Below are 26,692 nucleotides of genomic sequence, written 5' to 3'. Positions count from 1 at the left end.
TATTTCAAACAGCGAAGGCGGTCCAGCTATAACTACCATCAGCTTGCCGCGAGGTCGTGCCATGTTGTGTGTTGCGTGTGTTGTGTGTGTTATGTGGCGCTTGCTGGCAGTTGGGCCGACAGGCTGGGCAAGGAGGACTGGCTGCCGCTCCTGCTGCTGCTGCCGCTCCTGCTGCTCGGTATCGTGTCGTAGTTGTCGGCCGACGGATCCCGCTGTCGCTGCTCAAGCGCAGCGCACTTCTCCCGCAGCCGCTCCAGCGCCCAGTCCTTGGCGTCCAGCCTTCGCTGCAAGTCCGCGATCGTTTCCTGAATGAACCAGCCAAGCCAAGGCACGATCACATTACACAGAATTGATGATCGGTGGGCGTTGTCGAGGGGTTGGTTGTCAAGAAGGGAGTTACCTGGTAGTCTTTAATTTCTTCTTCGAGGCGTCGCTTCTCCCGCTTGGTCTCGCCGTGCCTTTCCTCCTCGGCGGCCACGATCGAGTGAACTGGTTGCACCCCAACAAAACCAGCCATTCGAAGAAGTTGTAGATGACGAGGTCAGTGAAGGTGGTGCTCGCACCTCAAACATGTGTGGTCATCAAGAGGTCATCTCCACCGTACCCACGCGAACGACGCGCCAGAATCGAAACACGACCAGGAAGCCGGCCAGGGCCTCCTTGAGGTACAGGTCGAAGAACAGCGACACGCCTGAACGCCCGCGAGCACCATCGAGCAGTTTAGTTAACTGCATTCTACACATTCCGTCGTGATACTGAACTGATCTGTCTCTGGTACCGATGATGATCGCGTCAATGACGTAGAACGGGTGCGTGAAGAAGGCCAGGTCGAACGCGATCACCAGCAGCACCACTTCCACCGCAAACACCAGCAGGATGCTCACGCTCGCATATTCTGCGCCGTTGAACACACTCATTTCAGCGTGTGCGTGTGCGTGTGCGTGTGCGTTGTGTGCGTTGTTGTTGTTGTTGTGTGTGTGTGTGTGTGTGGGGTGCGTGAGTGCGTGTGCGTGGTGTGACACACACCAAAGACCTCCTTGACGATGAGGATCCACTCCTCGCCGTCCTCGTCGGCAAAGTACTCCTCGAAGGCGAGCTCGCAGGTGAGCAGGACGATGTCCAGCACCAGCAGCGAAATGAAGAAGTACTGCACCCGGCGGCCCTCGAGCCAGTGGCCCAGCCGCGCTCGCCACCCGCTGCCCACCACCACACAACATTTCATCCCAACATGTCCAACATGTTCATCAGCATTCTGGGAATGCGTGTCGACACATGTGGCCACATACATACCAGTAGAACCAGCCACAGCCGTCGGCGCGACTCTCATCGTGCTCCTCTTCAAGCGGCTTCGCCAGTCGCAGAAAGTTGTCTGACCATTTTGTAAAAAGAAAAATTAATCAAATATTTGGTATTTCAATATTAAAATAAAATACAATAAATAAATGGGGAGGTACTGAGGCGAGCGAGCACGCCCTGGGCCGAGTGGTGGGGTGGGGCTGCTGGGGCGGAGTAGGAGATGGAGGTTCGTGGGAACGACTGATAGGAGGAGAGGGTGGGCGATGGAGGTGCCTCGCGTGCAAGCAGCGGGGAGGGCGAGCGTTGGTGGGACATGAGCGGCTGCCCTTCCTCCACATCGGCGCCCCGCTTGTGTTGCTGCTCCATCTTGTGTTGTTTGTCCGCTCTGCGGGGCAGCATGTCCCGGCTGGATCCCGCTCTTCCGTTGAAATCTCACTCATTTCTTGTGGACTCAGCGCAGAACTTTCTTGTTTCTCTTTCATATTTCTTCCTTCGTTTCTTTCACTTCAACACCTGTTTCCTTACTGGGATTACCGCCCCTTGGTGCCGATTAGCCTTCCTTGATCTCTTCGTTCACAGTTTCAAAAATGGCCTCTTCTTCCCTTCCGCCTTCGGGCGCCAAGGACCTCACCAACCCCCCAGTAGCCCTTCCCTCCTGTTGCTAATGTTAGTGTTTGTTTGTGCGTGTGGTGGTGTGTGGTGTTGTTCTTAATTATATTAACCCAATGTAGTTGGAGGGATGGCTGGTAAAGCAGGGCTCCAACAAGTTCTCGGCGGAGAGGCGGCGGTGGTTCGAACTCGACTACCGACGCAAGGTGCTGTACTACTTCAAGAAGCCCAACCTGCCCAGCACATCGTGCATTGGCTTCGTCGACCTCATGCTCGCCTCCTCCATCGTCCCGGCCAACGAGAAGCTCTTCCAGTTCCAGATCAACACTCCAGGTGCTCATTATAGCTTTTTTTTCACTGATGCATTACTCAAGGTGGGTTCCACTGTAACCGCTGTTCAGGGCGCAGTTACGTGCTGACGGCGCCGTCGGACAGCGAGTTCAAGAAGTGGGTCAATGGCTTGAGCCACTTCCACATGGTCGAGGCCCGCCATCAACCGCCAGACTGTCAGTTCCAGCTCTCGCACAGCGCGGAGCACCTGCGACTGCTTTCCCCGCCCGACGACCCTAAGCCACAACGGCCCCAGCAGGAGCGGTGTGGTGCCATCACCTGCTCCAGTCATTAATTCCGCTTGTTGTCACACAAGATCACCGTGTTTGCTCAACAGGTCACTGCCAAACCGGCCCGTGAGCGAACTGATCCGCAACCAGAGAGAACGATGTACATTCAACGACTCTACGTCTGTGATTTATGGTTAACATGTCTGACATCATTCATGACATATGTTATCAGCCACACGGACCCCGACGCAGATCCCGAATCGTCACTTGGACGAGGTCAGCAAGATGGATCTCATGAAGGAGTACTCGGAGCTGCTGCAGATCCACGAGTCGATGCGGAAGGAGCTCGAGGAGACCAGGGAACAACTCGCCAAACTCCTGGTGCGCCACACCCTCAACCACCGCGTGACGCCACACGTCCTCATGCGGCGGTGTATGCGAATAGAACGGGGCACAAAAGTCGTGGGAGGAGTTGACTTTGAAGCACCAAGATACTATTGGCGAGCTGGGCCAAGCCAAGCACGAGCTCGAGCTGGCCAAGACCCAGCTGGCCGAAACTAAGGAAAACCTCATCGCCGAGAAAGTACACGACACACGCGACACACGCGACATACACGACACACGCTCACACACCAGTGATCGCAGGAGAAACACATGAAGAGGTTGACCGCCGAGAGCGGGCTCGGGCAGCAAGACGCGAGCCAGGCGGCTGAGCTCGAATTCGCGGAGGACCTGGTCAAGCTGCGCCGCGAGTCGATGCGCGAAATGGAGCGGATGGCCTGGGTATGGGCCAGGGAGAAGGAGCGCTGGACCCGCGAGCGCGCCCACCTGCAGCAGGCCCTGGCACTGGCGCGGGACGAGTGGCAGCTCGAGAAGCGCCAGGAGCGCAAGGAGTGGGAGCGGGAGCGCCACGAGTGGCTCAACCGGGTGGCAATGCTGAGCGGCAGCCGGGGCGATGATGAAGATGAAGAAGATGACGACAACGGTGACGGCTCTGGCGGTGATGATGATGATGACGATGATGACGACGACCCAGCCTCGGGTGCAGCTGGTGCGGCCGAAGGTCTGTTCCGGAGTTTCTCGAGTTTTTAATTAAGGCAAACAAATGGTTGCGTTGCAACCTTTGCCATTAAAACAATTAATAGGTAGTTTAGGTCCAGGGATAAAAGTTACAGAAGAGCAGAGCGCCAATGAGCGTGTAGGCCAGGAAGTAGAACGCGATCAGGTACTGCATCCACGACCGCACCTTCCTCGACCGCCGCCTCTTCCTCCTCCGCTCCTCCTTGGCCGCTTCGCTTTCGTTCTTTGGCTTTGTCGTGGTGCTGCTGACGTCACCAGTGCCGTCGTAGAAGTTGGCGCAGAACCAGTAGAGCGCGGGGCAGGCCGACAGGAAGCGGGTGATGACCTGCACGTGCATGAACAGCACGCCCACCACCAACAGCACCGCCCAGTACCCGACGAACGGCACCATCTCCGCCTCGAGATACGGCTCGGTTGGCATTGAAGTTGATGATGATGAAGAAGACGAAGATGTTGGTGGTGATGATGATGGAGTGGTTGAAGATGATGAAGATGATGAAGATGATGACGATGACGAGGTGGTGAATAACGAAAAGTGGCGGAGGAAGGAGAAGATGCCCCAGGCGGAGAGGAAGACGATGGGCGAGGCGAGGAGGAAGTTGGGGATTTGGTGGGGCTCGTAGTAGTTGAGAAAGCCCACGTTCCAGTACTTGGCCTGCACGTAGGCGTAGATGTTGGGCACCGCGGCGTCGCACCACTCGTGCTGGCCGCGCGTCGGATTGGTCGGACTGCGTTGACCAAACAGGGTTGGTCAGATGATGCGTGCCATACACACACACACACAAACACCTCGCTGCACGCACCTGCAGTAGCGGAGGTAGCTCCAGGTGAGGTAGCCAACGAGCGGGGCCACGACTACGGCGCAGCGCAGGGCCGTCCCGAGCCAGACCGCGAGGAATGTCTGCCAAGCCGGTGGTTGAAAGAAGGAAAGCGAAACGGAAAAAAAGAGCGAAACGCGAATGCGAGAGAAAGAATGAAGGGAGGGGGGGAGGTACGGTCCACGAGGGCCGCTGGGCGGTGACGAACGAGAGCCGCTTGCGGAAAACGGCGACGGAGAGCGATTGGAGAAAGGGAGGGGGGCAGCGCTGCAGCGCGTCATACACTAGGAACAGGCAACACAACGCGCCGTTCGATCTGCGGAGGGCCATTCAACACACATGCGCGTGTGCGGTGGCACGTGTGTGCGTGTGCGGTGGCGCATGTGTGGTGGAGTGGTCAGTCAGGCCAACGCCCGCCTAGAATAGGGCCGAGTAGGTACCGGGTGAGGCAAGTGCCAGCGAGTGTGAGCGCGGATTCCCAGCGCTTCTGCTCCAAAAGGAGCCGCACGCCACGCAGGAAAAAGAATGCAAACACGCTCTCCGAGTAACTGTGTGTGTGTCGTGCGTGCGGTCGTGTGCGGTCGTGTGTGTGCGGTAAGTAAACACATTTCTAGTCAGCGAGAGAAGAGAGTGTGGCTGCCAGGTAGGTACATGGCGGTCATGAAGATGTTGGCTGGCGTGAGGCAGTAGAGCAGAACGGTCTTGGTCGCGAAGATCTCCTTCTTGACCACCAGCCTCGACAACCTGCCGTGGCCACGCACGCACCCACACAAAACGAACGAACGAAGAAGAGTCAGGAACGGGGGACTCGTGGAGGAACCCATCATGATGGAGAAGGGGACCCCTGTACCGATAGAGCTCGACGGCGGAGAGGACGAAGAAGGCGTTGGTGACGAACACGCCGGCCATCACTGCGCTGTTGTACTCGCTCGCAAAGCCCTTGACCCACAGCACCTTCAAAACTATTATTGTGTGAATAATTAATATCCTATTTTATATTGTATATTTAAAATATGTAATTTTATATTTCAGTATATAATAAATATTTCTCTGACTATTGTAATATAAAAAATAAAATACCAATAAAAATAAAAATGTGGAGCAACTGTACAGGTGCGGTTGAGGAAGGAGATGGCGAGCGGGAGGGCCGGGAAGAAGGCGTGGAAGTGTTCGAAGCGATAGCCGTGCTGGGCGATGTCCACGAAGTAGACCCCGTCCCACTTGGCCAAATGGCCCACGCTCGTCTCGACTATGCCGTCCAACTTGGTCGGCAGCGCGGCAGAGGAGGAAGATGAAGATGCAGTCGAATCGTCGAAATCGCTGAACATCTCGCCCAGGAAGGTGGCGATGAGGAGCATGAGCACGCGTGACAAGATGGCGACCTTGAAGACGGCGCGCTCACGGAAGGCCGTGGCGGCTGCCGACGTGTCGTCGTCGCTCGGGGAGGATGCGGCAAGCAGGCCCCCCGGCTGTGTCCGTTTTTTGCTCTCCTGCGCAGCTGCTGCAGGTGAGGTGGCCGCGCCGCCTCCTTTCCTCTTCATCTTTTAGTTCTTTTGTTGCTTCTTGTGAGGTCACCGCTGTGCGCTTTTTATTCGTCCAATCCGCAAAACCGTTTTGCCAATGCTTTCAAAAGCGTTTCGAAACTCGGAAGATTGGCCGTAAATAAGGCGCCAAAGGGCAGAATAACAAACGCAAAACAACGTGGATGAGGACCAACGTGGATGAGTCAGGATGACAGGCTCGTCGCTCGATTCTGGCAGCAGCCGAACGGTAGTCGTTGAAATTGCAGCCACTTCGGCAAAGCTAGATCGATTTGAATTTTGAAACGAGACCAGCTTGGTTCATTCAATATCATATCGAATGGCGTTTCAAGAACCGGCCCTCACGGCCGACTACGGCCTGGCCAAACGAATCTCGCCCAAAAAGGTGGGCCTGGGTCATCTCGTCCAAGAGAAGCAGAATCTGCTGTGGGCCAAGTCTTCGGCCAGCGCTGCCGACGTCATGCAGCTTCTGCAGAGCAACGGTCTCGTAGCGCTGCCCATCTACGACGAAAAGCGCAAGAAGTTCATCGGCGTTGCACACATCTTTGACGTCACCATGGCGCTACTCGATGGCAGCCAAGGCGCAGTCGATGAGCCCAAGAACATCGTATCGAGCGAAGCGGTCATCAAGAGGGCCACCGAACGTGCGTCGCAATCGATTGGCGACCTCCTCTTCAACGATGTCACCGAGTGCATGGTCTGCTTCCACTGCGCCGATCCGATCGAGAAGGCCATCAAGCCCCTCAACGCGGTACCCCACCACGTACTCGTCACGATGACCAACGAGCAGGAGGAGAACGAGGAGCAGCTCGAGGCCGGTGGCGTCGTCGAGGGCCGCTACCGTCTGCTGTCGCAGACCGACGTCGTACGTTTCCTCTCGCGCCATCAGCACGAGCTCGAGAGGGAGCTCCTCGATCGCGTACTACTCGCCACCATCGACGAGCTGGGCCTGGTCGCCGACCGGCCCGTCGTTTCCTGCTTCCCCGCCGAAGGCAAGCTCGCCCTCGACGCTTTCAACGAGATGAAGGAGGTAGCACTACACCATCATCGCTACTCGCTGCTCGCTACGTAGAAAGACTAGCAACTATCGTCCACTACATTTTACTTATAACACAACTCTACAGAACAAGGTGTCGGCGGTGGGCGTGTGCGAGAAGGGGACGGGCAGGCTGCTCTACAACCTGGCGGCGTCGGACCTGCGGGGCATGACGGTGCAGAAGATGCACCTGCTCCTGAGGCCGGTGCCCGAGTTCCTGAGCCAGCTGGGCAGCCGCAAGCTCATCTTCCCCATCACCGCGCAACCGGAGACTCGCGTCAGAGACCTGCTCGAGAACCTGCTTGGTACCAACTACCTACGCTCTCTCACCACCGCGACCTTCATCACATCTCAAGTGCCGATGACTCACTTCTTTCCTCTCCTTCGTCGTCGTTCTTCAACAGCTGGCCGTTCGCATAGGGCGTACGTGATCGATGATCAGCAGAGGCCCATCGCCGTCATCTCCTACACCGACATTCTCAGCAAGATCATCCCCTAGTGGTCTGGCCTAGGCAGGACAAGTAATAGCACATTCACCCACGCCCACTAATCACATCATACGCACAGCCCAGAGTTCGTTTCACGCCGGCGTGAGCGCTCTCGATTCATGCTTCTCCTAAGACGTTCTGCCGTGCGCCCGCTTTCTCTAGAGAAGGGGTTTACAGACCGATGGCCTCCAGCTCCACCTCGAAAATGAGCGTCGAGTTGGGAGGAATGGTGCCAGGCACGCCTGCAACAACAACAACAAGACGAATCAACACGGGTTTTCAGTTTCTCTGTTGTGTGTGGTGTGTGTGTTGTCGTACCCTTGGCGCCGTAGGCCCAGTCGGGTTCGATGGTGATCTTGGCCTTCTCGCCCTTGCTCATCTCGAGGACGGCCTCGTCCCAACCGCGGATGACCTTGCCCATGCCCACCTTGAACTTGAGTGCCGACTTCTTCTTGCCGACGTTCGTGTCGAAGATCTGACCGTTCTCCAGCATGCCCGTGTACCTGCCAGTTCGAATGACACTCGCGGCCCGTAAGTACCACCACCGCACTCGCAACACGCACGCACACGACACGCACGCACACGACACACACACACGCACACACCACGTGCGCACGCACCTCACAGAGACAGACTCGCCCTTCTTGGGGAAGTTGGTCTTGTCGCCCTTCTTGAGCACGATCTTGCGGTAGCCCTTCTTCTCAGGCACGCCGCTCTTCTCTAGAGAAGTCGACCACCACAGAGTCAGCGGCCTGCCGCACACGCACACGCACACACACGCACCACCGCACGCACGACAAAAAGAAGAACAACAAAAAGAGCGAACCCTCGGTGGCGTCGGCAGCGGGGCCGCTGGCAGCAGCGCTGGCTCGAGCCTCCTGGGCCTTCTTCCTCTCCTCAATGGCGGCCAGTTCCTTGTCGTCTTCCTCCGTGCGGAAGTCCTGCCGCGGGCACCCCACACGAGACCGTCAGGATGATTGATTCCATCAAATTAAACAGTAACAAAACTGTATTACCTTGGACACGAACAGATCGGCGTAGGCGGCATCGAGCTTGCCCTGCAGATTAATTCATTTAATTAATTTATGTAATGATCAATCGATTGATCTCGGGAGGTGCACACAGCTGGATGGGCAATGTACCTTGTTCACGTTCTTGGCCACATTCTGCAGCTTGCCCTTGAGGCTGTGACGCTGGAGGAAGGCGTTGTTGCCATGCTTCTGCAGGAATTCGACGATGTCCTTCTTGGGCACTTGGGCCAGCTCCTCCTGCTTCCAGGGCGCCGCAATCTCAGGCTGCTCCATCTTCTCTACGCGACTCGAGATGATCAACAACCGATCTGCGCTTTTTCTTCATTGTTTTCTTATTCGTCAAAAATCACAAAAGAAAATCGGAAGGCACATCTCACAATCGCAAGAAGATGAGCACCATCTACCGCGATGTGGCGATGGTTCTCGAGAGCTTCCATCAGAAAAAAGGTGCCTCAGATCATCGGTTTCTTTTCATTGATTTAATGTTGCGATTTAACCTGACTGACCTCCGACGATTTCCATCAGGGAGCGTGAAGAGTCTCGTCTTTCATAAGGACGTCAAGCAGAAGGAATCCGTGTTTGCCCTCGTCTGCAAGACCCTCAAGTGTACACAATTCCTCCTCTCATCTAATCAATCTCAATGCTTTGACTTCTCTGCTTACTTGCCTGCTCCTTGTACAGTCAAGTCCGTCCTCGAGCAGCTCGTCGCCAGCGCCAAGATCTTCGACGAGCAGCGCCAGGTACAGTCCAGCGCACGGCTACAAGAGCGATCGTGTGACACTCATTCGGTGGCGTGCGTGCGATGGTACGTGTGTCGTGTGCGTGTGCGATGGTGCGTGTGCGGTGTGCGGTGAATCCAATCATCAGTTGGAGAAGCAAAAGTGGCTGGTGTACGTGATGGTCTACGACATGATCCTGGCCGACGGCATCAAGGGCAGCGGCCACTTCAAGAAGCTCCTCCTCAAATACAAGAACCCTCTCGTCCAGGCCCTCGTGCGCATGAAAGTCAGGTACCATCTCACCCACGTGTGCTGTGCGTGTGCGTGTGCGGTGGTGCGTGTGCGTGTGTGTGGTGTGCGCGGTGTGTGCGGTGTGTGGGCTAACCATGCAGCGATGCAGGGCAAAGGCGGTAGACAATGAAGGTTTGTTGCCGGAGGAGGTGCGGAATCCGCTGGTGCTGCCGCGCTACGTGCGGGTGAACACGCTCAAGGCGGAGGTGGCCGACATCCTGCCCCAGCTGCCCCAGCTTCTATCGACCAACAGCGGCGGCGGAGATGACTCAAACGAACAAAGAAGCGCCGCCCACCAGCCCACCAAGCGAAGGCGGGCCAAGCGCGAAGAAAACGAAAACGAAAACGAAGAACAAAACAGCGAGAAGAACGAAAGCGAAGCCAAGGCTGCGGAGAAGAATAAGAAGAAGAGCGAGAGTGAAGCTGCCGAGGAGATCAAGGTCGATGAACACTTGGCTGATCTCCTGGTCCTGCCGCCGACGGTCAAAATGAACGGCCGGCACCCGCTGGTGCAGGACGGCACGCTTGTCCTGCAAGACAAGGTCCGCGCGGATCACACACACACACACACACACACAACACGACACACGTCACTCGTCGCCCCATGCGAGCACAGCAGCTAACCTGGAATGTGTGTCGAATGGTGCCGAGCACAGGCCAGTTGCTTTTCGGCCCACGCGCTGTCGCCGCCGGAACACGCCCACGTCATCGACTGCTGTGCGGCGCCCGGAAACAAAACCAGGTGTGTGTTGCGTGTCGTGTGTTGCGTGTCTCGAGATATTTGCTAATGTTCGCTTCTACGCGCTCGCGTGCAGCCATCTGGCGGCGCTGATGAAGAACACGGGCAAGATCTTCGCCTTCGACATGGACCTCTACCGCCTCAACACCCTCAAGCGGCTCACCGCCCGCGCCGGAGCCACCAGTACGCTACACTCTCACCCCTGCATCAGCACCTCGATGACACTCTGCTGACGTGAGTCTATGCCTTGTGTGTGTGTATGTGTGTGTGTGTGTGTTGCGTGTTCAGACATTACTGCTGTATGCAGCGACTTCCTCAAGGTCAACCCGCACGACCCGCAATACGCCAACGTACGTCGTGCCTAGCGCTACCCACCCAGCTGTTACTTTCTCGCCACTACATCGTCTAATATTTCTTTTTCTTTTCTTTTTCTGGTTTAGGTGGAGTACTTCATGGCCGACCCGTCGTGCTCCGGTTCGGGCATCGTCACGCGCTACGACGTCGCCTTCACCACCGGTACCGGTTCTGCTCTTGTGTGGGTTGCGCCCACTCCTCGACAGGCATTCACACTTTGGTCTTCTTCGTTCTTCGTTCTTTTTCTCATCCTTCGTTCTTTCTTTCTCGGACAGCGCCGGATGAGGACGAGTGGGTGGACCTTGGCGACGACGACGAGAAGAAGAAGCGGCTCGCCGGGTTGGCCGCCTTCCAGACCTCCATCATCACCCACTGCCTCAAGTGTACGTCGCCATTCCCAACATTCCACACACGCCAGACCTCACCGTGTGCGGTCGTGTGTGTGGTCTCAGTCCCACGAGTGAAGAAGGTGGTGTACTCGACGTGTTCGGTGCACGAGGAGGAAAACGAGCGCGTGGTGCGTGCCATTCTCGACGCCCACCCACACGTGCGCCTCGCCCGCGCCCTGCCCCAGTGGCCGCGCCGCGGCCGCCCGCTCTTCCCCGGCGCCGACAACTGCCTGCGCACCCTGCCCGTCGAGGACAAGACCATCGGCTTCTTCGTCGCCTGCTTCGAGATCGCCTCGTCATCGGCCGGCACCACCGGAAAGCGAAAGCGACTGGACGAGGACGACGACAACGACGACAAGGTTGCGTCGTCTACCTCATCATCATCGACATCGTTAACAACGTCTTCAGCTTCGACGGCGACGACGACGGCGAGTGGTGGCTCTGAAGAAAAGAAGAAGAAAAAGAAGAGGAGGAAGAGGAAGAACAAGAACAAGACTGTCGGCGTAGCAGTACCAGCATCATCGTCGTCCTCGTAGGTAGAAAAATTGTGCAAAAAAACGGCACCTCTTCATTCTTTTGCTTCACTCTTGTAGATGTGTCGTCATAGTCAGAGGTTGAGGTTGCGGGCGAGGGGCTTCGACTTGGTGTCGGCGTTGGCCTTCTCCTGGAGGAGCTTCTTCTTGCGGATCTGGAGCAGGCGGATCTTGGCTTCGATGTAGGCCAGCTCGGCGTCGACTTCTGACAGTTCCTCCTCCTCCTCCTCCTCTTCCACTTGCTCCCTCTTGGCTTGGACCACCTTCAAGCCGGAACTCGAAGCGCGTGAAGGCGGGCGAAGCTGCGACTCGTCTTCATCGTCTTCTTCTGCGTCGTCGTCAGCAACGACCTGCATGCAACCCGGCACCTCGACTTCGTCATCCTCACCAGCGATGTCTTCGTAGTCGCCGTCCACGTCGTTCGCTTTCTCTTTCTCCTTCTCCTTCTCTTTGTTGTCTTTTTCGTTCTTTTTCGTTTGCTTGGGCGAGGCGCTGGCGTGCTTGCGTACGACGCGGCCGGGGCGGGAGGGCGGCGTCCAGGTGAGTTTGCCGCCGGGCGGGTTGGTGCCGTACGCGTAGATGAACGCCTGCGACGCGCTGTCGAACGCCAGGTCCTGCATCACCCGAAAGCATCTGCACACTCCATCAACACCATCGTCAGCTTGAACAAGATGATGATAAAAATCACGGAGATTAGTTAAATTAAAATTGGAATTTCGAATAACTAAATTAGTTGAGGTGGGGGTACCCTCCACCGGAGGGTGCGATGCGGCCCTGTTCGAGGTGAGCGGCGCGCAGGTCGGTGTACTTCTTGTTGAGGGCGGGGGCGGCGGGGGCGATGATGCTGCCTGCAAGCAGCTGAAACTTGTTATCGCGCACCGCGCCCTTGGCCTGGAGGCCCTTGTTACAGCCCAGGTCGGACTGTGAACCCACCCCCGCGTACATCACCTCAGCATCCGCCTCCATCCTTGTTCTTGTGTTTTGTACAGAACCCCACGCTTTCGGCGGAAGGCACAACTGCAAAGAGAAAGCTAAAGGAAACTCTATTTTCTTTTGAATAAATTATTATTTTCCCGGCGTTTGAGCAACTCCGCCGACCGCAGCCACCGGGAAGCTGTTGTGCTCAACCGAAAAGCCCGTCTGGCTTGTTTGTATCTCATGGGTTCCGGTAGGCCATCTGTAAATTAACGATCGCATGTGTCCAACCAGCAACTGGAGACGATCATGTATTTCGTCCTGCCCTGTTGGTTGTTCTTGGGCCTTGGCGTGAGTTTGTCCACTACAAGTCATGTACAATACGCACCTCCTCCGCTCGACCATCTCCCTATCTTTCGTCTTCGCTCTTTTCCATCTTCTTCTTTTCTCCTCTTCCACTCCCAGCGACGCGGCCGCCATCACCGGCCACCTCCTCACCTCTCGCACCATCTCTGGTACCTCTCTCTCCCTATTTCTCCTTGTTCATCCTTCGTTCTTTGCTTGGTCGTCAGCTTAAAAAACATCAGCTTTACAACTTCATCTTTTCTGAAACGGGTGATTGTTGGGCTGTTGGTCAGATGTGGGCGTGTCATCGACCTACGAGTTCCTCGACGTGCTGTTCGACGGCCCGGTCTTCCTGCAGGACTTTGGCGTCTACGCGTGCAGCGTGAGCCCCGCCACAGACAACCCCGAGTGCTCGGCCCTCTGCAGCACGCCCGCCCCCACGACCTGTTCGCAGCCCAACTTCACCTGCCTCAACCTCACCCAAGGCACACAGCTCTCCTCCTTCCCTGCGTCGATGTCCGGATATGTGGAGCGGAAACACGGGACTTAAACGTTTTCCGCCAATAGCGGCTTTTATTTTTATCCATGCTGACGTGGGAATGGTGGATCCACGTGCAGATGCGCCGGCGACGTACTCGGCGACGCTCCAGGCGGGCGAGGAGGTGAACCTGGAGGTGCTGGTGCCGCCCTGCACGAGCCTGGCCATCGCCCTGGTCATGTCGTCGGGCGACGCCGACATCTACGCCACCAACGACGCCGCGCTCCTGCCCTCGCCGTCCCAGTCCTACTGGCAGTCGCACCAGCGCGGCGGGCTCACCGAGCTCCTCTTCCTGTGCTGCCGCCAGTCGGGCTACAACCCGTTCATGAACGGACCGCTCTTCCTCAACATCCCGGCCATCACCAACGTCACCTTCTCCCTCTACGTCTATGGTACATCCCGCACTCACCGCACGCACCGCACACAATCACAATGTGTCTGGAATGCCCAAGGAATGCGTGAGAAATGCGAAATGTGCGCTGATAGTTTTTTGGCGTTGTGACATAGATCTTGATGCGCCGTTGCCGCTCCAGCAGTTCTACGTCTATGGTAATAAACAGAGTCAAGGGGAAGGTGTGATCATAAAAGTGACTGATCGTTTGCATTGGTTGGTCGATCGTGGTGGTTGTGGTGCTCGACAGGAACTGCGAAATTGGAGTGCCCTGGGCTGAAGACCTGCGAGACGACGGCCAAGGACAGCCCGGAGAGCTGCGAGGCAACCTACACCACCCTCCTCATGCCCACCGCCGACTCGGCTGCCTCCGCCTTCAGCATTCCCCTCTATGAACCGTATGTCTTTTCTCTCCGATCGTGTGTGCGTGCGTGTGCGTGCGTGTGCGTGTGCGTGTGCGTGTGTGTCGGTGTGCGTGTTGTGTGCTGACATTGTGCGGTCCACCAGGGTGCCGGGCGTGACCTTCGAAACGGTGCCGAGCAAGTTCTCCATGTCGCGGGTGATGTACGGCGTGGGCATCAACGGACAGGTCAACACCGTTTACGACGTGTCCCTGGCCCAGTGTAACATCAGTTTTGTCGATGTCGTTGACGCCAACGGAACCGTACGCGAGCTACCAACAACCTGTTTCGATGTAAACTCAATAACGAGAAACACACGACATGCACGTAAACGCTCGACGTGCAGCTGGTCACGGACGTGCTGGTGCAGCCGGAAGTGAGCTATCCCGATTGCTCGCAGGCCAAGTTCCAGGAAGCAAAGCAGAAGCTGCAGAACATGTCGACGAGCTACGACAATGTTGATTCGTTCGAAGACTTCCACGACCTGGTCCTCCGCGTCAACGCCTTCGCTGTCAGGTATTTGTGTGAGTGTGTGTTCAACCCTAACTTGATTGTTCCGTGGTAACTAATCTGACCTACCCTGTTGCAGCGACGGCTGGGTTGGCTGTCAACGATTGGTGGATACCGAGTTCATTGAAGAGGCGGGCCACGTCTCGGTTACCGAGTTCACCACCCGTTGCGGATCGACCGACCCTGCTTCCAACAGCTCTGCCGACCCCTGCTGCAACTTTCTGTACATTTCTCCCCTTCATCTGGCATTCCTCTGGTTTCCTAATTGTTTGGAAATGGATGATTGAACTTGACTGATCGTTGACCGATCATGATCTTCAACTAAACTTCATAGGGAAGAGTGGTCGGGCGTATGCGAGCGCAAGGAGATGACCTACGACAGAACCCAGTTCCGGGCCAAGAAGGCTACCGTTGCCGATAGCTGTTCGGGCACGGCTGGGTGTACCTACCTCGCCCTCGAAGACTACGCCCACGCCAAGCAATACGAAGACGACCCCACCCGCAACTGCGCCGCTTCGTTCTTTGACGTATGATTTTTGCTCTATTCTCTTTCTTCGCTTTCGTTGATGACGATCAGGCTCAGTCTAATTCGATCTATAGTCGGTCACGTCAGCCTACAGGGTGAGCAACCCGGCATTGGATTGCGCGACCAAGCACTATGGCTCCTATTGCGACTCGGATGGCGACTGCCTATTTGGTAAATGTCAAAATCTTATCTTATCTTGGTCCAACCCCAGATTGACACCGTGACTCACTGTGGTGCCCAATAGGATCGCGCTGTACGGAGTTTCACACATGCACGATCGCGTGTGTGTCCGACAGCGACTGTGCCGGCAACCAGACCTGCCTCTTCAGCAAGTGCAGCACGCCCAAGGACCAGACTGCGCGCCTGGACCTGATTGCAGAGGTGTTGCATCACCCCAAACAATGCATGAGGAATTTATGCAATTTGATCACTCATATCGACCAACGCCAGTGCGTCGTTGACGGCATGGACGAGAAGGAGAAGCAGTACTACCGCTCCCTCTGGGATCTACCCGGTTAGTCTACCTCTCTCCTATTTTGAACCCAGACAATAAGACTAACATTACATTCGGTTACAATGCAGCCAACGAGACCAACAACAAAGATGCCTTTCTTGCCACCTACAAGGACCACCTGGCATCGCGTACCACCCCACCCTCTTCAGTGAAATGGTAACAGCTTTTGCTTAACACGTTCGTGTCCCAACAACAATCCAGCTACATGCGTGGGCGGCTCAAACATTGAAGAATACTTCTTGACCGGTGGCTGCGACACTCACAATTGCAACTGGGCCGCCTGCCAGCTCTATCCCGAACTAGGCCGGTATGTTAACCCAACAACAGACATACCGGCCTGTGCCGATCTAAACTGTAATTCGACCATCTAAAATCAGGGACCCGGACTGTGAGAAGAGCTGCAACTTCAGATACCTGCCCGATGAGTCCTCGGAAGGCGCCACCAATTTCTGCGGCCGCTGCTCCGAGGAATACCCCGACTCCTGCTGGGAGATATCCTTCTCTTCCTCCCCAACAAAACACGCACCTCCTCACATGTGTCATTTGCACATGACACACACAAACAAACACAAACACAAACACACACCTCTCATGATACGCGACGGCAACACACACACAACCACACGAGTATGTGACTTTAACTCCGGTTGCACGTATCGCGATTCACTGGATGTTACGTGAGGGGCGATTACAACGTGGCATACGAGCCGCAGGGAGTGTGTGCCAACTATGGAGCAGCGGGAACGTACGCGCGCGTTCCATTCTTTCCATTCCACTCTATTCTCTGTGTGTGCGCCTGGTCTGACTGAATGCAACTTGAGCAGCAACAACATCCTCCAAGAGTGTGCGCTCGTGGGCGTCAGCGAGCAGGCATGCATGCAAGCCTTCTGCTCGGTCTTCAAATACGTGGTACGTGAGCCTGCTCACCAAACGAAACTGAAACTGAAACTGAAGCTGAAATTGAAACCAAACCACAGCGCGACGAGAATGGACAGGACAAGCTGGTGTGTGACGAATTCTGCTACTCCGGCAGTACGCTGCTGGACACCGAGGATGAATGTCACAACGCCACGCTCTGCAAGGCCGTCAACAACCTGGCTACCGATGCCGACTGCCTGTACGCTAAAACCACACAACACACACGACACACACACCACTCACATGACACCACACGCGCTCAATGTGTGATGCGTGTGCTCCTGTGCGAACAGGTGGAACCCGATGGTGCAGGTGTGTATGCTGCGGCACTCGCGCACCTACTCGGATTGCGTCAACGCGGGCGACGGGTGGTCCTGGGCGCTCCACTACGAGTACGGGGCCTACCAGGACCAGGCCACCTGCGAGGTCGGCACCTGCCACCCGTACTTGACCGCCGACAAGGTCCCCCACCTCTGCCTACTCTTTTATCTCATGTGGGCCGCAGGAACTGAGTGCGTGTTGTATACGTGCGTGTGCGGTGGTGTGTGCGGTGTCGATCGCTTGTGTTGCGTGCGTATAGGCTGCATGCGAATCGACGCCGTTTTGCTCGACGTTGTGCGCAGGCGGCGCTCAGTGCACCAACGAAACCCAGTGCAATGCGGCGGGCCTGTGCGACGACGCCCTCGAACTCGCCAACCCGTACTACACCTCCGTAGACTTCCAGCCCATGTACGCCCCACACCACACTCCCCCGCACCTCGGTCTCACTCCCTAACGTTTGGGTTTTGGGTTTGGGTTTGGGTTTGGGTTTTTGGTTTGGTGGAATGCAGCGACGGCGTGTGCGTGTACCCGTTCAAGCTGATTAACGATCAATACGGGGTCGTGCCGTCGTGCCCCACCTACACGCAAAAGGGCAACATCGGCTGCTTGGACTACTACATCGCCTCCGAAGCCGTACTTCAACCCACTCACCACAAACAATCGCACTCAACCACCACCGCACACGCACGCATATCATCTCACACAGCGGCTGCACGCGCAGGAATGTCTGGCACGACAGCTGGACTACGGGGAGCCCAGGTGGGTACGGCCGGCCGCCAATCGGAGCGAGTGCGAGGCCTACGGCGAGGGCTGCCTGGAGCCGCGCTACACCTACCTCCAGGGCGCGGTCGGCCTCCCCGGCCAGGACTTCCTCTCGCCCAAGAACGCATCCGAGTGCCAGGCGGTCGGCGGCACCGCGGTCCCCTACTACCGCTGGCGCCAAGGCCAATGGTGCGTGCGTGTGCGGTGTGTGCGGTGTGGGTGTGTGCGGCGTGAGTGTGCGGTTTGCTGATGTGGTGTTGTTGTTGGTTGAGGGCAGGTTTGAGGGTGGGCGCTGGCAGGAGTTGAGCTGGCAGGCGAGGGCGTGGAAGGAGATGAACAAGGCCGTGGAGCCCTACTTCTCCACCTTCAATCAGATGAACCAGCACACCGCGGCCCACTATTCCGACCTCGCCATCCTCGAGAAGTCCGACCAGGCCTGCCGGTTCGTTTCTCTTTTGTTTTGTTTTCCGTTTTATCTTTATTTGGTTTTTATTTCATCTTATTTTTTATTTGACTATATGTGCCACAGTTACAATCGCTTGCTTGACACCTACGATCGGGTGGCTTGTTCGTGCGTTGATGGCTCGGATGGCGAGGTACCAGCTCCCAACTTCAACAAAGCTCACACGATCATGTTCTAACATCGTCGTTGCTGTTGATGATGCCAGGGCACATGTGTGGACTCGAGCAGGATTTCTTCGGGCGCCGCGCGAACCTGCTCCGGCACTGCGTTCGAACTCACCGTGCGTTCCACCACCACCCAGTCGGACTGATACATGCTGTCAACCAATATGTTTGGAGAAATATTCACACAGATTCCGGGCACGGCGAGCATCGCGTGGGACGATACACTCCAGCTGTCGCCGGACTGTGTGGACCTCACCACCTACTCGGTGCCCGCCGCCCAGCTCTTCAAGGAGGAGGAGACCACCTTCGTGGCCAACATCTTCGTCAAGACCATCACCAACAATGCCGAGGGCTATGAATTCGAGGTATGTGCACTGCGTCGGTGTGATTCACATGAGTGCATCCACTGTTTGCTCATTTCACTTTGTTTCCGCCAATCACAGAACTCGCACGACGTCGTGGTGGGTCAACTGATCGGCGACGGCCTGTTCATTCAACTTGAGGCAGACGGCGAGCAGGCCAAGATCACCTCGCCCAACGCTGTATGGCGCCCAATCTCATGAGACGACACGACACACGACACACGACACACGACACACGACACGCGACACGCACGACACGACACACGACGACACACTCGCTAAACCTACCGCACGCAGGGCAATGTGCGGATCTGTCTGTACCGCCGCGAGGACATTGAGCTCAACTCGAACTTTGGAGTGTACGACTTTGCGCTGAGCGACGCCGGCGATCTCTCGCGGTGGGCCCCGCTCGGCGTGGCCATCACCCTGGCGGACGGCGGCCGCGCCCTCTGCGGCGTCCTGCCCTACCCGCTGCCGGCCACCTTCCCCACCTACTTCCCCATCCAACGGTACAACACAACACCGCACACGCCTACATGTCATCAGACACGCACTCAACACGTGTGTGCTGTATGTGCGTGTGTGTCGCGTGTGTCGTGTTGCGTGCGTTGTGTGTGTTTGTAGGATCGACGATTGGGAGGGCAAGACGTTCATTGAGTCGCAGAGCGATGCTACGGTCGGCATGTTCTACCTCGCGGTGGCCCTCTACGCCCTCCTGTTGATTCCCAACACGCTGGCCATCGTCAACCAGATCTTCCTCTTCATCAAAGTAGTACGTCTCCTCTGCGCTCAGACATTCATCGCATGGGGGTAGTGTAGTGTAGTGTAGTGTAGTGCAGTGCAGTGCAGTGCAGTGCAGTGCAGTGTCGTGTAGTGTAGTGTGCGCCACCCAGTGAAAATGTTAACACAATGACCAATCAGGAATGGCCCGACGCGGGCGACAAGAACGTGTCCTCTTTCTTGTGGACCTTCTTTTCGATGGGCCGCATCATCCACACGTGCATCGAAGCGATCCTCATCCGTACGCCATCCTCCTCTGTAACTCAAGTTGCCAATCCTCATCAACCAAAACCAACAATACGATTGTAGTGCGGGTGATTTACTTTGCAATGCTGCCGACGGGTGTGTTGAACGACACCAACGTGGTGGTCTACATCATCCTGGGCGATCTGCCGGTCTACCTGTTCCTCTCCATCTACACCCTCCTCCTCTTTTTCTGGTACGGCTGCACAGCAACTCAAGTTGAGTCTTGTCCTTCATGTTGGTGGTTGGTTAACTCTCTTTTTGCTATTGGTGGCGATGACAGGGTGGAGCTGGTGCATTGGACTCTGAAGAAGGGCGGACCCACCATGCTCAAGCGCATGAAGATCATGTTCGCCCTGGTCAACGCCTTCATCTACCTATTCCTCATCGTGCTCATCATCATCTTCATCTCGCTCCAGGCCAGCACCTCTTCAACCGACGTACGTTCATTTTTTAAATTTCTTTTTATTCCACATCTCTATATATATACTAATATTATGGAAAAACTTTGTTGCAGACATCGTGTTCTACGTCGTATTTCATTGATGGAGGAGATCCCAATTCGGACCTAAAAGATGCCCGCAAGGCATTGGCCATCCTCTACCAATCGGTGATCATCTTCATCGCCCTGTGCCTGGCCTTGGCCTTCCTCGTCTACGGGTCGGTCGTGATCTGGATGCTCGCCCACGTCAAGGCCATGAGCGAAAAGCTCGCCAAGCTCAAGCGCAACAAGATGATCAAAGTACCACACCACACGACACACGCAACACGACACACACATGCTGATGTCGTCATGGCCCATGTGGCGTGTGTCGTGTGACACAGTTTTCGGTGGTGCTGGTGATCTGCACGGTGGCGCTGCTGGGCATGTGCGCCTTCCTGCTCTACGGCACGATCGACCAGAACGTGAACGCCATCGGCGCGATCGTGTTCGTGATCGTGGTGGAGATCACGCCGCTCCTGCTGCTCATCTTCACCGTCTACGCCAAGCGGACCAACGTGTTCTCCTTCTGGTACTCGACGGCCCGCGGCCGCCTGTCGCGCGCCACCACCTCCGCCGGGTCATCGTCGCCCTCGGCCCAGTCATCATCCGCCATCGACCAGTCCTCGGTCGAGATGTCCTCCTCCGTCCGATCCCTCTGATCACGATTTTTTTTTACGCCTTTGCTAAACCAAAATACAAATTATTGTTTTTTAAGTTTTGGCGCGAGATGGCCACTTCAGCGAAGACAACGAACATTCCACAACTTTCTTGGAATTTGAAGGTAGCGGGAGATAAATAAACAAAAATTGCCGGCAGTGTCGTTTGTTATGGCGGAGGTGATGCCAGAGCTGCTGGCCCTGGTCTTCAGCCACGTTGACCCTCTCACCCAGCCCTGCTGTCGCGCTGTGTGCCGCCGATGGAACTCCAGCTACGCCCTCTCCCGCGTCAAGTTGGGTCCCGACTCTGACACCCCGCGGGAGCAGTCCCACGCCACCACATTGACACCGGCTGGCCACCCTCTCGACCAGCGGTTCTGCGCGCAGTTGGCCGGCGAGGGCCGGCTCAGCGTGCTCGAGTGGGCCCGCGCCAACGGCGCGCCGTGGGACCCGACGACCTGTGCGGCGGCGGCCAGGCGCGGCGACCTCGCGTTGCTCCAGCACCTGCGGCGGCGCGCCACCAACGACAACGACCACGACCAGAAGGAGGAGGAGGCCTGTCCGTGGGACGCGTCGACCACGTCGGCCGCGGCCAGGGCGGGCCATCTCGACGTGCTCGAGTGGGCACTGGCCCACGGGTGTCCCATCGCCACGTCCACCATCTGCAACAAGGCCGCGGCGGGCGGCCAACTGGCGATGCTCCAGCACCTGCGCGTCCTCGATTGCGCGTGGTCCGTGTCGACCTGCGCCCGAGCGGCGCAGGGCGGGCACCTCGAGGTCCTGCAGTGGACCCGCGCCGGCGGTTGTCCGTGGGACCCGACCACGTGTGCGTTGGCGGCCGAGGGCGGCCACCTCGAGACTCTCCGCTGGGCGCGCGACAACGGGTGTCTGTGGGACCGCCGCGTCTGCATGTTGGCGGCCAAGGGCGGCCACCTCGAGGTGCTCCAGTGGGCGCGGGCCAACGGTGCGCCGTGGGACGAGTGGGTGCCGGCGCTGGCGGCCGGCGGGGGCCATATGGCAGTGCTCGAGTGGGCGCGGGCCAACGGCGCGCCGTGGGACGGGCGAACCTGTTTGACCGCGGCCCAGGGGGGCCACCTTGCGGTGCTCGAGTGGGCGCGGGCCAACGGCTGCCAGTGGGACGAGCGGACCTGCGCCGCCGCGGCTGAGGGCGGCCAGCTCGAGGCCCTCCAGTGGGCGACCGCCAACGGCTGCCCGTGGGGCAACCACACGTGGGCCAGCATCGTGCTGCGCGGCGGCGCCGATATGCTGCGGTGGGCGCGCGAACACGGCGGCTGGCCGTGGGACGTCCGGGCATCGCGCGCGGCGGCGAGTCGGGGCGATCTGGGCCTGCTGCAGGCCGCCTGCACCGAGAACGGGCCGTGGGACGAAGAGACGTGTTCGGCGACGGCGACCGGAGGGCATCTGGCGGTGGTCCAGTGGCTGCGGGCCAAGGGCTGCCCGTGGGACGCGCGGACGTGCACCTACGCCGCGCTGCACGGCCACCTGGAGGTCGTGAAGTGGGCTCGCGCCAACGGCTGTCCGTGGCAGGCCAGCACCATCCGGATGGCCAGACGGCGCAGGGCGGTGCTGCAGTGGGCCGCTGAGCACGGGTTAACTCTAGATTGATTGGTTGAGTCCGTTGTAGTTGAATCTGAACGGAATGTTTTACACTATGTACTTTTTCTGGTTGGGTGCACTACGACTGTTGTGGCTGTTGCGGGCTCTGGTCAGAATGCACATCACAACTGCACGCACGCACCACTCACGGCACAGAATTGGGCTTACCTGAGGCAAGGCCATGATGGGCTTGAAGTGCTTCTCGATGCCGTCGAGGTGGGCGAGGCCCACAACGCCGACGACAACCTTGCCGGGGCACCGCCGCAGGTTGGCGGCCATGACCACGTCCCGCTCTGTCAACATCACGTTCACCACCTCGGGGTAGGCCTGTTTCATCACCTGCACGAACCGGCGGACCAGCTTCCTGTTCTTCAGCTTCTCCACCATTTCCTACATACGCACATGCACCCCCTCGTGAGTGGCATGCAGCAGATTGTCGTGTGTGTGTGGGTGTGTGTGGGTGTGTGTCGTGTGTGTGTCGTGTGTGTCGTGTGCGGCGAAGCACCTCAATGGAGTTGGCTTGTATTTGCTGGAAGAGGCTCTGCATCTGTTGATTGTGGGCCGCGTCGCTGTTGATCCGCATCAGCCTGTCCAACGAGAATACGCTCGACAACCGTTGAAATGTTTTCTGTGTTGTACACGAGAACCGTGTGCATGGCCACCAGAAGCTTCTTGTTAGAGCTCGCGACGCAATCTGAAGAGAGAGATGAGCAGAGTGAGTGAGGCGGAACGACGTACGCTGGACTCCTGATCGCCGTAGACCACGGGGATCTTCAACTTCTTGGCCTCGTTCATGGCCACCTTGAACTCCAAGCCCGGCACGAACCCGAGCAACTTGAACACATTGTAAAACGACTGCAGGTGGTGTGGGGTTAAGGCCTGTGGGTCGGCGCTCACGCGTCACGAGAGCAAGCGCAGTGGGTAGAAGGTTGCACCCGCAAGCTGGCCTCGAGGAATGGGGCGCCGAAGCCGGCGAAAGGTCCTGTGCCGTCGCGTCGAGCCAAGGTGAGGCGATGACGACGCCTTTAACGAGAAGAAGAGTGGCTCGGTACCAGCAAAGATGCGAGAGACCTGGGCAGAGAGCTGCTTGAAGGGATCTTGGCCATCCTCTTCCTGCATCCGTCGCGCTCGTCCCTCACACAACTCCACCTGCATTTATTAATCAATAATACATCTAAAGTAAATGAATAATGGATGGATGAAGGAGGGGAGGCATGGCACCATGACAGAGTCTGGACGCACGCGTTGCATAATCTGCAGCACCTGGTCGGCACTGCGTTTGGAGATGTGGGCAGTGCCGATGAGCCAGTACTCGCGACCGCTGCCGGTGTCGCGCATGTACAGCACCGTGTCGCCCTCCGCCCCCTCGGTCACATGCCCGTACACCGGCGCCCCTCCGCTGCCCGCTGATGTGGCCAGCCATCGTTGCTGTTGCAGCAGCGACGTTGAAGATGCGCGCGTAGTGGCTGCTACTCGCCGCGCGAAGATTTGAGAAGGAAGATGAGCACCATTTGCCCGTGCATGCCCTCCAACATAAGCCAGAGCACTTCTCCTCATGATGGATGAATTCTATCGTCTCTGTGCCATTGTCAGCAGATGAATGAACATTGTTTAGGCTTGCACACCGAAGCAGCCATCTTAAGATCTCGTCGCAACGGCCCAAAATCTGTTCCTAGCGGATCGGTAAGAACACGAGAAGGAAGCGAGATGGACGTGGTGGGGAAGGTGGGGGCGTCGGTCGGGTTGGGCTTCACGCTCATCTTCAATGCCTTCCCGTCCCTCCCCTTTCTCCCGCTCGGCCGCACGACCCCTGCCCTCCTCGCCGCCGCTTGGATGGTACCCCTCCTTTTTTCTTTTCTCCTTTTCTTAATTTCACGTGCAATTAATCGATCATTGACATTTCCTGCCTTGCGCCTCAGTCATCTGTACATGGTTTGAACGTAATAAACCATTCGCTTAGCAGGGCTTTATCTTAAGGGGTGATTTAGACAAAATTGTGAATTACATTTCATTCTGTATCAATTCTGGCTGAACCAGATAACCTTCTGTCTTGTGTTCGTGTGCCAAGGTGGCCACGGGTCTCACTGGTGCGGAAGAGGCCTACCGCGACATAGATTACAACACACTGGCCTTCCTCTTCGGGATGATGGCTCTCAAGTGCCTCCTAGCCAAGCACAAGTACTCCCGTCTTTTATTGTGGGCCGGCTGTGTGCGGTGGGTGGTGCGTGTGGCTCAGCGTCGTGATGGTGCGGTGGGGTACAGATTCGCAATATACCTGCGACGATTGCTGCTCTGGGGTCGGCCGTCTTGGCGAGCGCTGTTGGTGCGGGTGGGCTGCTTATCTGCCGTGCTCGCCCCGCTCATCACCAATGACGCCACTTGCGTCTTTCTCACACCCATCGTCGAAGAGATCGCCATCAGGTCCTCTCTCTCTCTCTCTCTTCACTCTCGTCATTCCGTGTGGGTTAACATTCCAAGCATGACGTAGACTCACCGACAACCCGCAATCCTTCGTTCATGTCCCACAGCTTCAAGTACCCGATGCTGCCGCTGATGCTGGCCATCTGCACGTGTGCCAACATCGGTTCGTCTGTGTCCATGGACTCCCTGACACGATGAGAATGATGGGAGGTGGGGCTTTGTCTCACCACCCGTGTACGTGTGGCTTCTCTCGGTGTGTTTCCTTTTTGAAAACACGGCAGGCAGCGCGGCCACCATTACGGGCAACCCGCAGAACGTGCTGATCGGCTCCTACGGCAACCTCTCGTACTGGAAGTTCGTCGTCGCAGGTATCACTCCCACGTCTCCCTCACAGTGCATTCACCATTGTGACGCCTGATCGTGTCGTGTCGTTGGTCGTGTCGTATTTGTCATGTCGTGTCGTGTCGTGTCATCGTGTCGTGTGTGTCATGTGCGTAGTGGGTCCGGCGGCGTTGGCGGGTACCGTTGTGAACGTGGCGCTGCTGTGGCTTTACGGGTACGTGGGCCTCTTTCGAAGGATCAGATCATCGGCCATCGGAAGCGGAACTCGATCGACTACGACGACTACGACGACAGCGACGATGAGAAACAGGGCGTAAGTGAGAGCACTTGGCTCAAGGAGGAGGCTCAGGGCAATCAAAGTACATCATCATCATCATCATCATCATCATCATCATCATCATCATCATCCACCCAGCAGGCACACATTGGTTGCTCACGCACACATGCATACACGCACAGCCAACCAGATGCAGCATGTAGAGCAGAGCGAGTATTACAGCGACACCGACGTCGACGAAGCGTTCGAAGACAGGGTGGGCGCCATTGGTGATGGCAAGCAGGAGGCCGCGGTAGGCTCGGCATCGCCCTCTCCTTCTCGCTCGTGGTCATGATGATCCTCTTCCTCCTGGGTACAACGCCACCGCGCCACCGCACACCACCGCGCCACCGCACCTGCGCAATGACTGACTGGAATCGGATGGTGAAGGGTGCAATGTGGGCTGGAGTACGGCGGGCGTGGCCCTCGTCGCGATGGCCATCGAGGGAATCGTCACTCAGACTTCGCCCAGCTGGGTCTTCAAAGAGGTGAGTAATTCACTCCGCTTCACGGGCCTCTTAACTCTACAGGCACCAACCATTCGCGTTTATGTGCGTGTGTCGTGCGTGTCGTGTGCGTGCGTGCGTGTCGTGTGTGTCGCGTGTGTCGTGTTACAGGTGGACTGGAACCTCATAGGATGGTTCGCGGGGACGTTCATCGTGATGGTGACCTTTGGCAAGACCGAGATCACGGCCCAGCTGTGGTCGGGCTTCATCGGCGCCGACGCCGACTTCACGGCCATCGGGCCGCTGCTGAAACTCACCGTCGCCGTGCTCATCCTCTCCAACATCGTCAGCAACGTGCCCCTCATCCTCCTCATGGCACCCGACATCCTCGCCATGTCCGACCCTCACGAACAAGTACGCGTGTCGTGTCGTGTCGTTGCGTGTGCCGGGCGCTGACTGTGGGCCACGACGTGCGGTACGTTCAGGAGTACGTGTGGGTGGTGGTGGCGTGGGTGAGTACGGTGGCGGGCAACCTCACGCTGCTGGGGTCGGCGGCCAACATCATCGTGGCGGAGCTCAACACGACGCGGCACCTCACGTTCCTCCAGTACCTCAAGTTCGGCTTCCCCACCACGCTCCTCGTCGTCGCCCTCGGCCTCGTCATCCTCCAGAGCACCTCTGCCGTCCTCTGATTCTCTCCCCGCATGTTTTTAGTTATTATTGTTTTTGATTAGCGGCAGTTGTGGGATCACTCTCTTACAGCAACAACACTC

At 57.3% G+C, this 26,692-nt stretch overlaps 12 protein-coding genes across 12 annotated transcripts; 7 read left to right on the top strand and 5 right to left on the bottom strand.

The window, feature by feature from the left end:
- Positions 1-89: 89 nt before the first annotated feature.
- ACA1_258610 (uncharacterized protein) lies at positions 90-1,662 on the bottom strand (the record flags this gene model as incomplete). The annotated part of the gene is made up of 7 exons (XM_004333564.1): positions 90-305; positions 401-489; positions 605-691; positions 779-895; positions 1,027-1,196; positions 1,291-1,369; positions 1,455-1,662. The coding sequence occupies 7 exons, from the start codon at positions 1,660-1,662 to the stop codon at positions 90-92; spliced, it is 966 nt and encodes a 321-aa protein (XP_004333612.1).
- A 221-nt stretch (positions 1,663-1,883) lies between these two features.
- ACA1_258600 (PH domain containing protein) lies at positions 1,884-2,595 on the top strand (the record flags this gene model as incomplete). The annotated part of the gene is made up of 4 exons (XM_004333563.1): positions 1,884-1,937; positions 2,028-2,238; positions 2,307-2,504; positions 2,573-2,595. The coding sequence occupies 4 exons, from the start codon at positions 1,884-1,886 to the stop codon at positions 2,593-2,595; spliced, it is 486 nt and encodes a 161-aa protein (XP_004333611.1).
- Positions 2,596-2,750: 155 nt separating this feature from the next.
- On the top strand, positions 2,751-3,557 carry ACA1_258590 (uncharacterized protein; the record flags this gene model as incomplete). The annotated part of the gene is made up of 3 exons (XM_004333562.1): positions 2,751-2,846; positions 2,911-3,048; positions 3,111-3,557. 3 exons carry the CDS (start codon positions 2,751-2,753, stop codon positions 3,555-3,557), a joined length of 681 nt encoding a protein of 226 aa, XP_004333610.1.
- A 58-nt stretch (positions 3,558-3,615) lies between these two features.
- On the bottom strand, positions 3,616-5,904 carry ACA1_258580 (Mannosyltransferase domain containing protein; the record flags this gene model as incomplete). The annotated part of the gene is made up of 7 exons (XM_004333561.1): positions 3,616-4,273; positions 4,349-4,446; positions 4,572-4,630; positions 4,804-4,850; positions 5,015-5,107; positions 5,214-5,325; positions 5,475-5,904. The coding sequence occupies 7 exons, from the start codon at positions 5,902-5,904 to the stop codon at positions 3,616-3,618; spliced, it is 1,497 nt and encodes a 498-aa protein (XP_004333609.1).
- A 319-nt stretch (positions 5,905-6,223) lies between these two features.
- Positions 6,224-7,439, top strand: ACA1_258570 (CBS domain containing protein; the record flags this gene model as incomplete). Its single annotated transcript, XM_004333560.1, has 3 exons — positions 6,224-6,934; positions 7,029-7,245; positions 7,345-7,439. 3 exons carry the CDS (start codon positions 6,224-6,226, stop codon positions 7,437-7,439), a joined length of 1,023 nt encoding a protein of 340 aa, XP_004333608.1.
- A 160-nt stretch (positions 7,440-7,599) lies between these two features.
- On the bottom strand, positions 7,600-8,732 carry ACA1_258560 (uncharacterized protein; the record flags this gene model as incomplete). Its single annotated transcript, XM_004333559.1, has 6 exons — positions 7,600-7,670; positions 7,747-7,931; positions 8,049-8,148; positions 8,255-8,369; positions 8,445-8,486; positions 8,571-8,732. The coding sequence occupies 6 exons, from the start codon at positions 8,730-8,732 to the stop codon at positions 7,600-7,602; spliced, it is 675 nt and encodes a 224-aa protein (XP_004333607.1).
- Positions 8,733-8,848: 116 nt separating this feature from the next.
- Positions 8,849-11,487, top strand: ACA1_258550 (NOL1/NOP2/sun domain containing protein; the record flags this gene model as incomplete). The annotated part of the gene is made up of 12 exons (XM_004333558.1): positions 8,849-8,906; positions 8,985-9,065; positions 9,141-9,199; positions 9,327-9,469; positions 9,579-10,011; positions 10,126-10,211; positions 10,285-10,391; positions 10,497-10,558; positions 10,649-10,724; positions 10,838-10,945; positions 11,015-11,079; positions 11,137-11,487. 12 exons carry the CDS (start codon positions 8,849-8,851, stop codon positions 11,485-11,487), a joined length of 1,629 nt encoding a protein of 542 aa, XP_004333606.1.
- Positions 11,488-11,558: 71 nt separating this feature from the next.
- ACA1_258540 (uncharacterized protein) lies at positions 11,559-12,450 on the bottom strand (the record flags this gene model as incomplete). The annotated part of the gene is made up of 3 exons (XM_004333557.1): positions 11,559-12,098; positions 12,240-12,258; positions 12,293-12,450. The coding sequence occupies 3 exons, from the start codon at positions 12,448-12,450 to the stop codon at positions 11,559-11,561; spliced, it is 717 nt and encodes a 238-aa protein (XP_004333605.1).
- Positions 12,451-12,772: 322 nt separating this feature from the next.
- On the top strand, positions 12,773-20,780 carry ACA1_258530 (uncharacterized protein; the record flags this gene model as incomplete). Its single annotated transcript, XM_004333556.1, is given in 31 exon segments — positions 12,773-12,914; positions 13,038-13,260; positions 13,277-13,296; positions 13,363-13,674; positions 13,924-14,071; positions 14,181-14,337; positions 14,421-14,590; positions 14,664-14,807; positions 14,919-15,111; positions 15,185-15,281; positions 15,355-15,624; positions 15,657-15,752; positions 15,826-15,931; positions 16,307-16,369; positions 16,449-16,533; positions 16,602-16,741; positions 16,836-17,004; positions 17,177-17,271; positions 17,373-17,496; positions 17,585-17,814; positions 17,903-18,067; positions 18,317-18,368; positions 18,441-18,617; positions 18,696-18,794; positions 18,912-19,123; positions 19,239-19,386; positions 19,536-19,635; positions 19,704-19,833; positions 19,921-20,077; positions 20,155-20,379; positions 20,463-20,780. The coding sequence occupies 31 exon segments, from the start codon at positions 12,773-12,775 to the stop codon at positions 20,778-20,780; spliced, it is 4,767 nt and encodes a 1,588-aa protein (XP_004333604.1).
- A 180-nt stretch (positions 20,781-20,960) lies between these two features.
- Positions 20,961-22,403, top strand: ACA1_258520 (uncharacterized protein; the record flags this gene model as incomplete). Its single annotated transcript, XM_004333555.1, has 1 exon — positions 20,961-22,403. One exon carries the CDS (start codon positions 20,961-20,963, stop codon positions 22,401-22,403), a length of 1,443 nt encoding a protein of 480 aa, XP_004333603.1.
- A 113-nt stretch (positions 22,404-22,516) lies between these two features.
- Positions 22,517-23,917, bottom strand: ACA1_258510 (TraB subfamily protein; the record flags this gene model as incomplete). The annotated part of the gene is made up of 8 exons (XM_004333554.1): positions 22,517-22,522; positions 22,563-22,784; positions 22,900-23,022; positions 23,133-23,249; positions 23,330-23,376; positions 23,447-23,543; positions 23,658-23,822; positions 23,903-23,917. 8 exons carry the CDS (start codon positions 23,915-23,917, stop codon positions 22,517-22,519), a joined length of 792 nt encoding a protein of 263 aa, XP_004333602.1.
- A 184-nt stretch (positions 23,918-24,101) lies between these two features.
- ACA1_258500 (putative anion transporter, putative) lies at positions 24,102-26,611 on the top strand (the record flags this gene model as incomplete). The annotated part of the gene is given in 12 exon segments (XM_004333553.1): positions 24,102-24,230; positions 24,463-24,572; positions 24,657-24,815; positions 24,923-24,978; positions 25,097-25,183; positions 25,314-25,375; positions 25,393-25,516; positions 25,617-25,703; positions 25,718-25,786; positions 25,864-25,961; positions 26,091-26,333; positions 26,405-26,611. 12 exon segments carry the CDS (start codon positions 24,102-24,104, stop codon positions 26,609-26,611), a joined length of 1,431 nt encoding a protein of 476 aa, XP_004333601.1.
- Positions 26,612-26,692: the final 81 nt, after the last annotated feature.

The sequence above is a fragment of the Acanthamoeba castellanii genome (genome assembly GCF_000313135.1).
Source record: "Acanthamoeba castellanii str. Neff unplaced genomic scaffold scf7180000084769, whole genome shotgun sequence".
Lineage (NCBI taxonomy): Eukaryota > Discosea > Longamoebia > Acanthamoebidae > Acanthamoeba > Acanthamoeba castellanii.
Note: the sequence above shows the minus strand (reverse complement) of the source record. Positions and strands in the feature narration are given on the sequence as shown.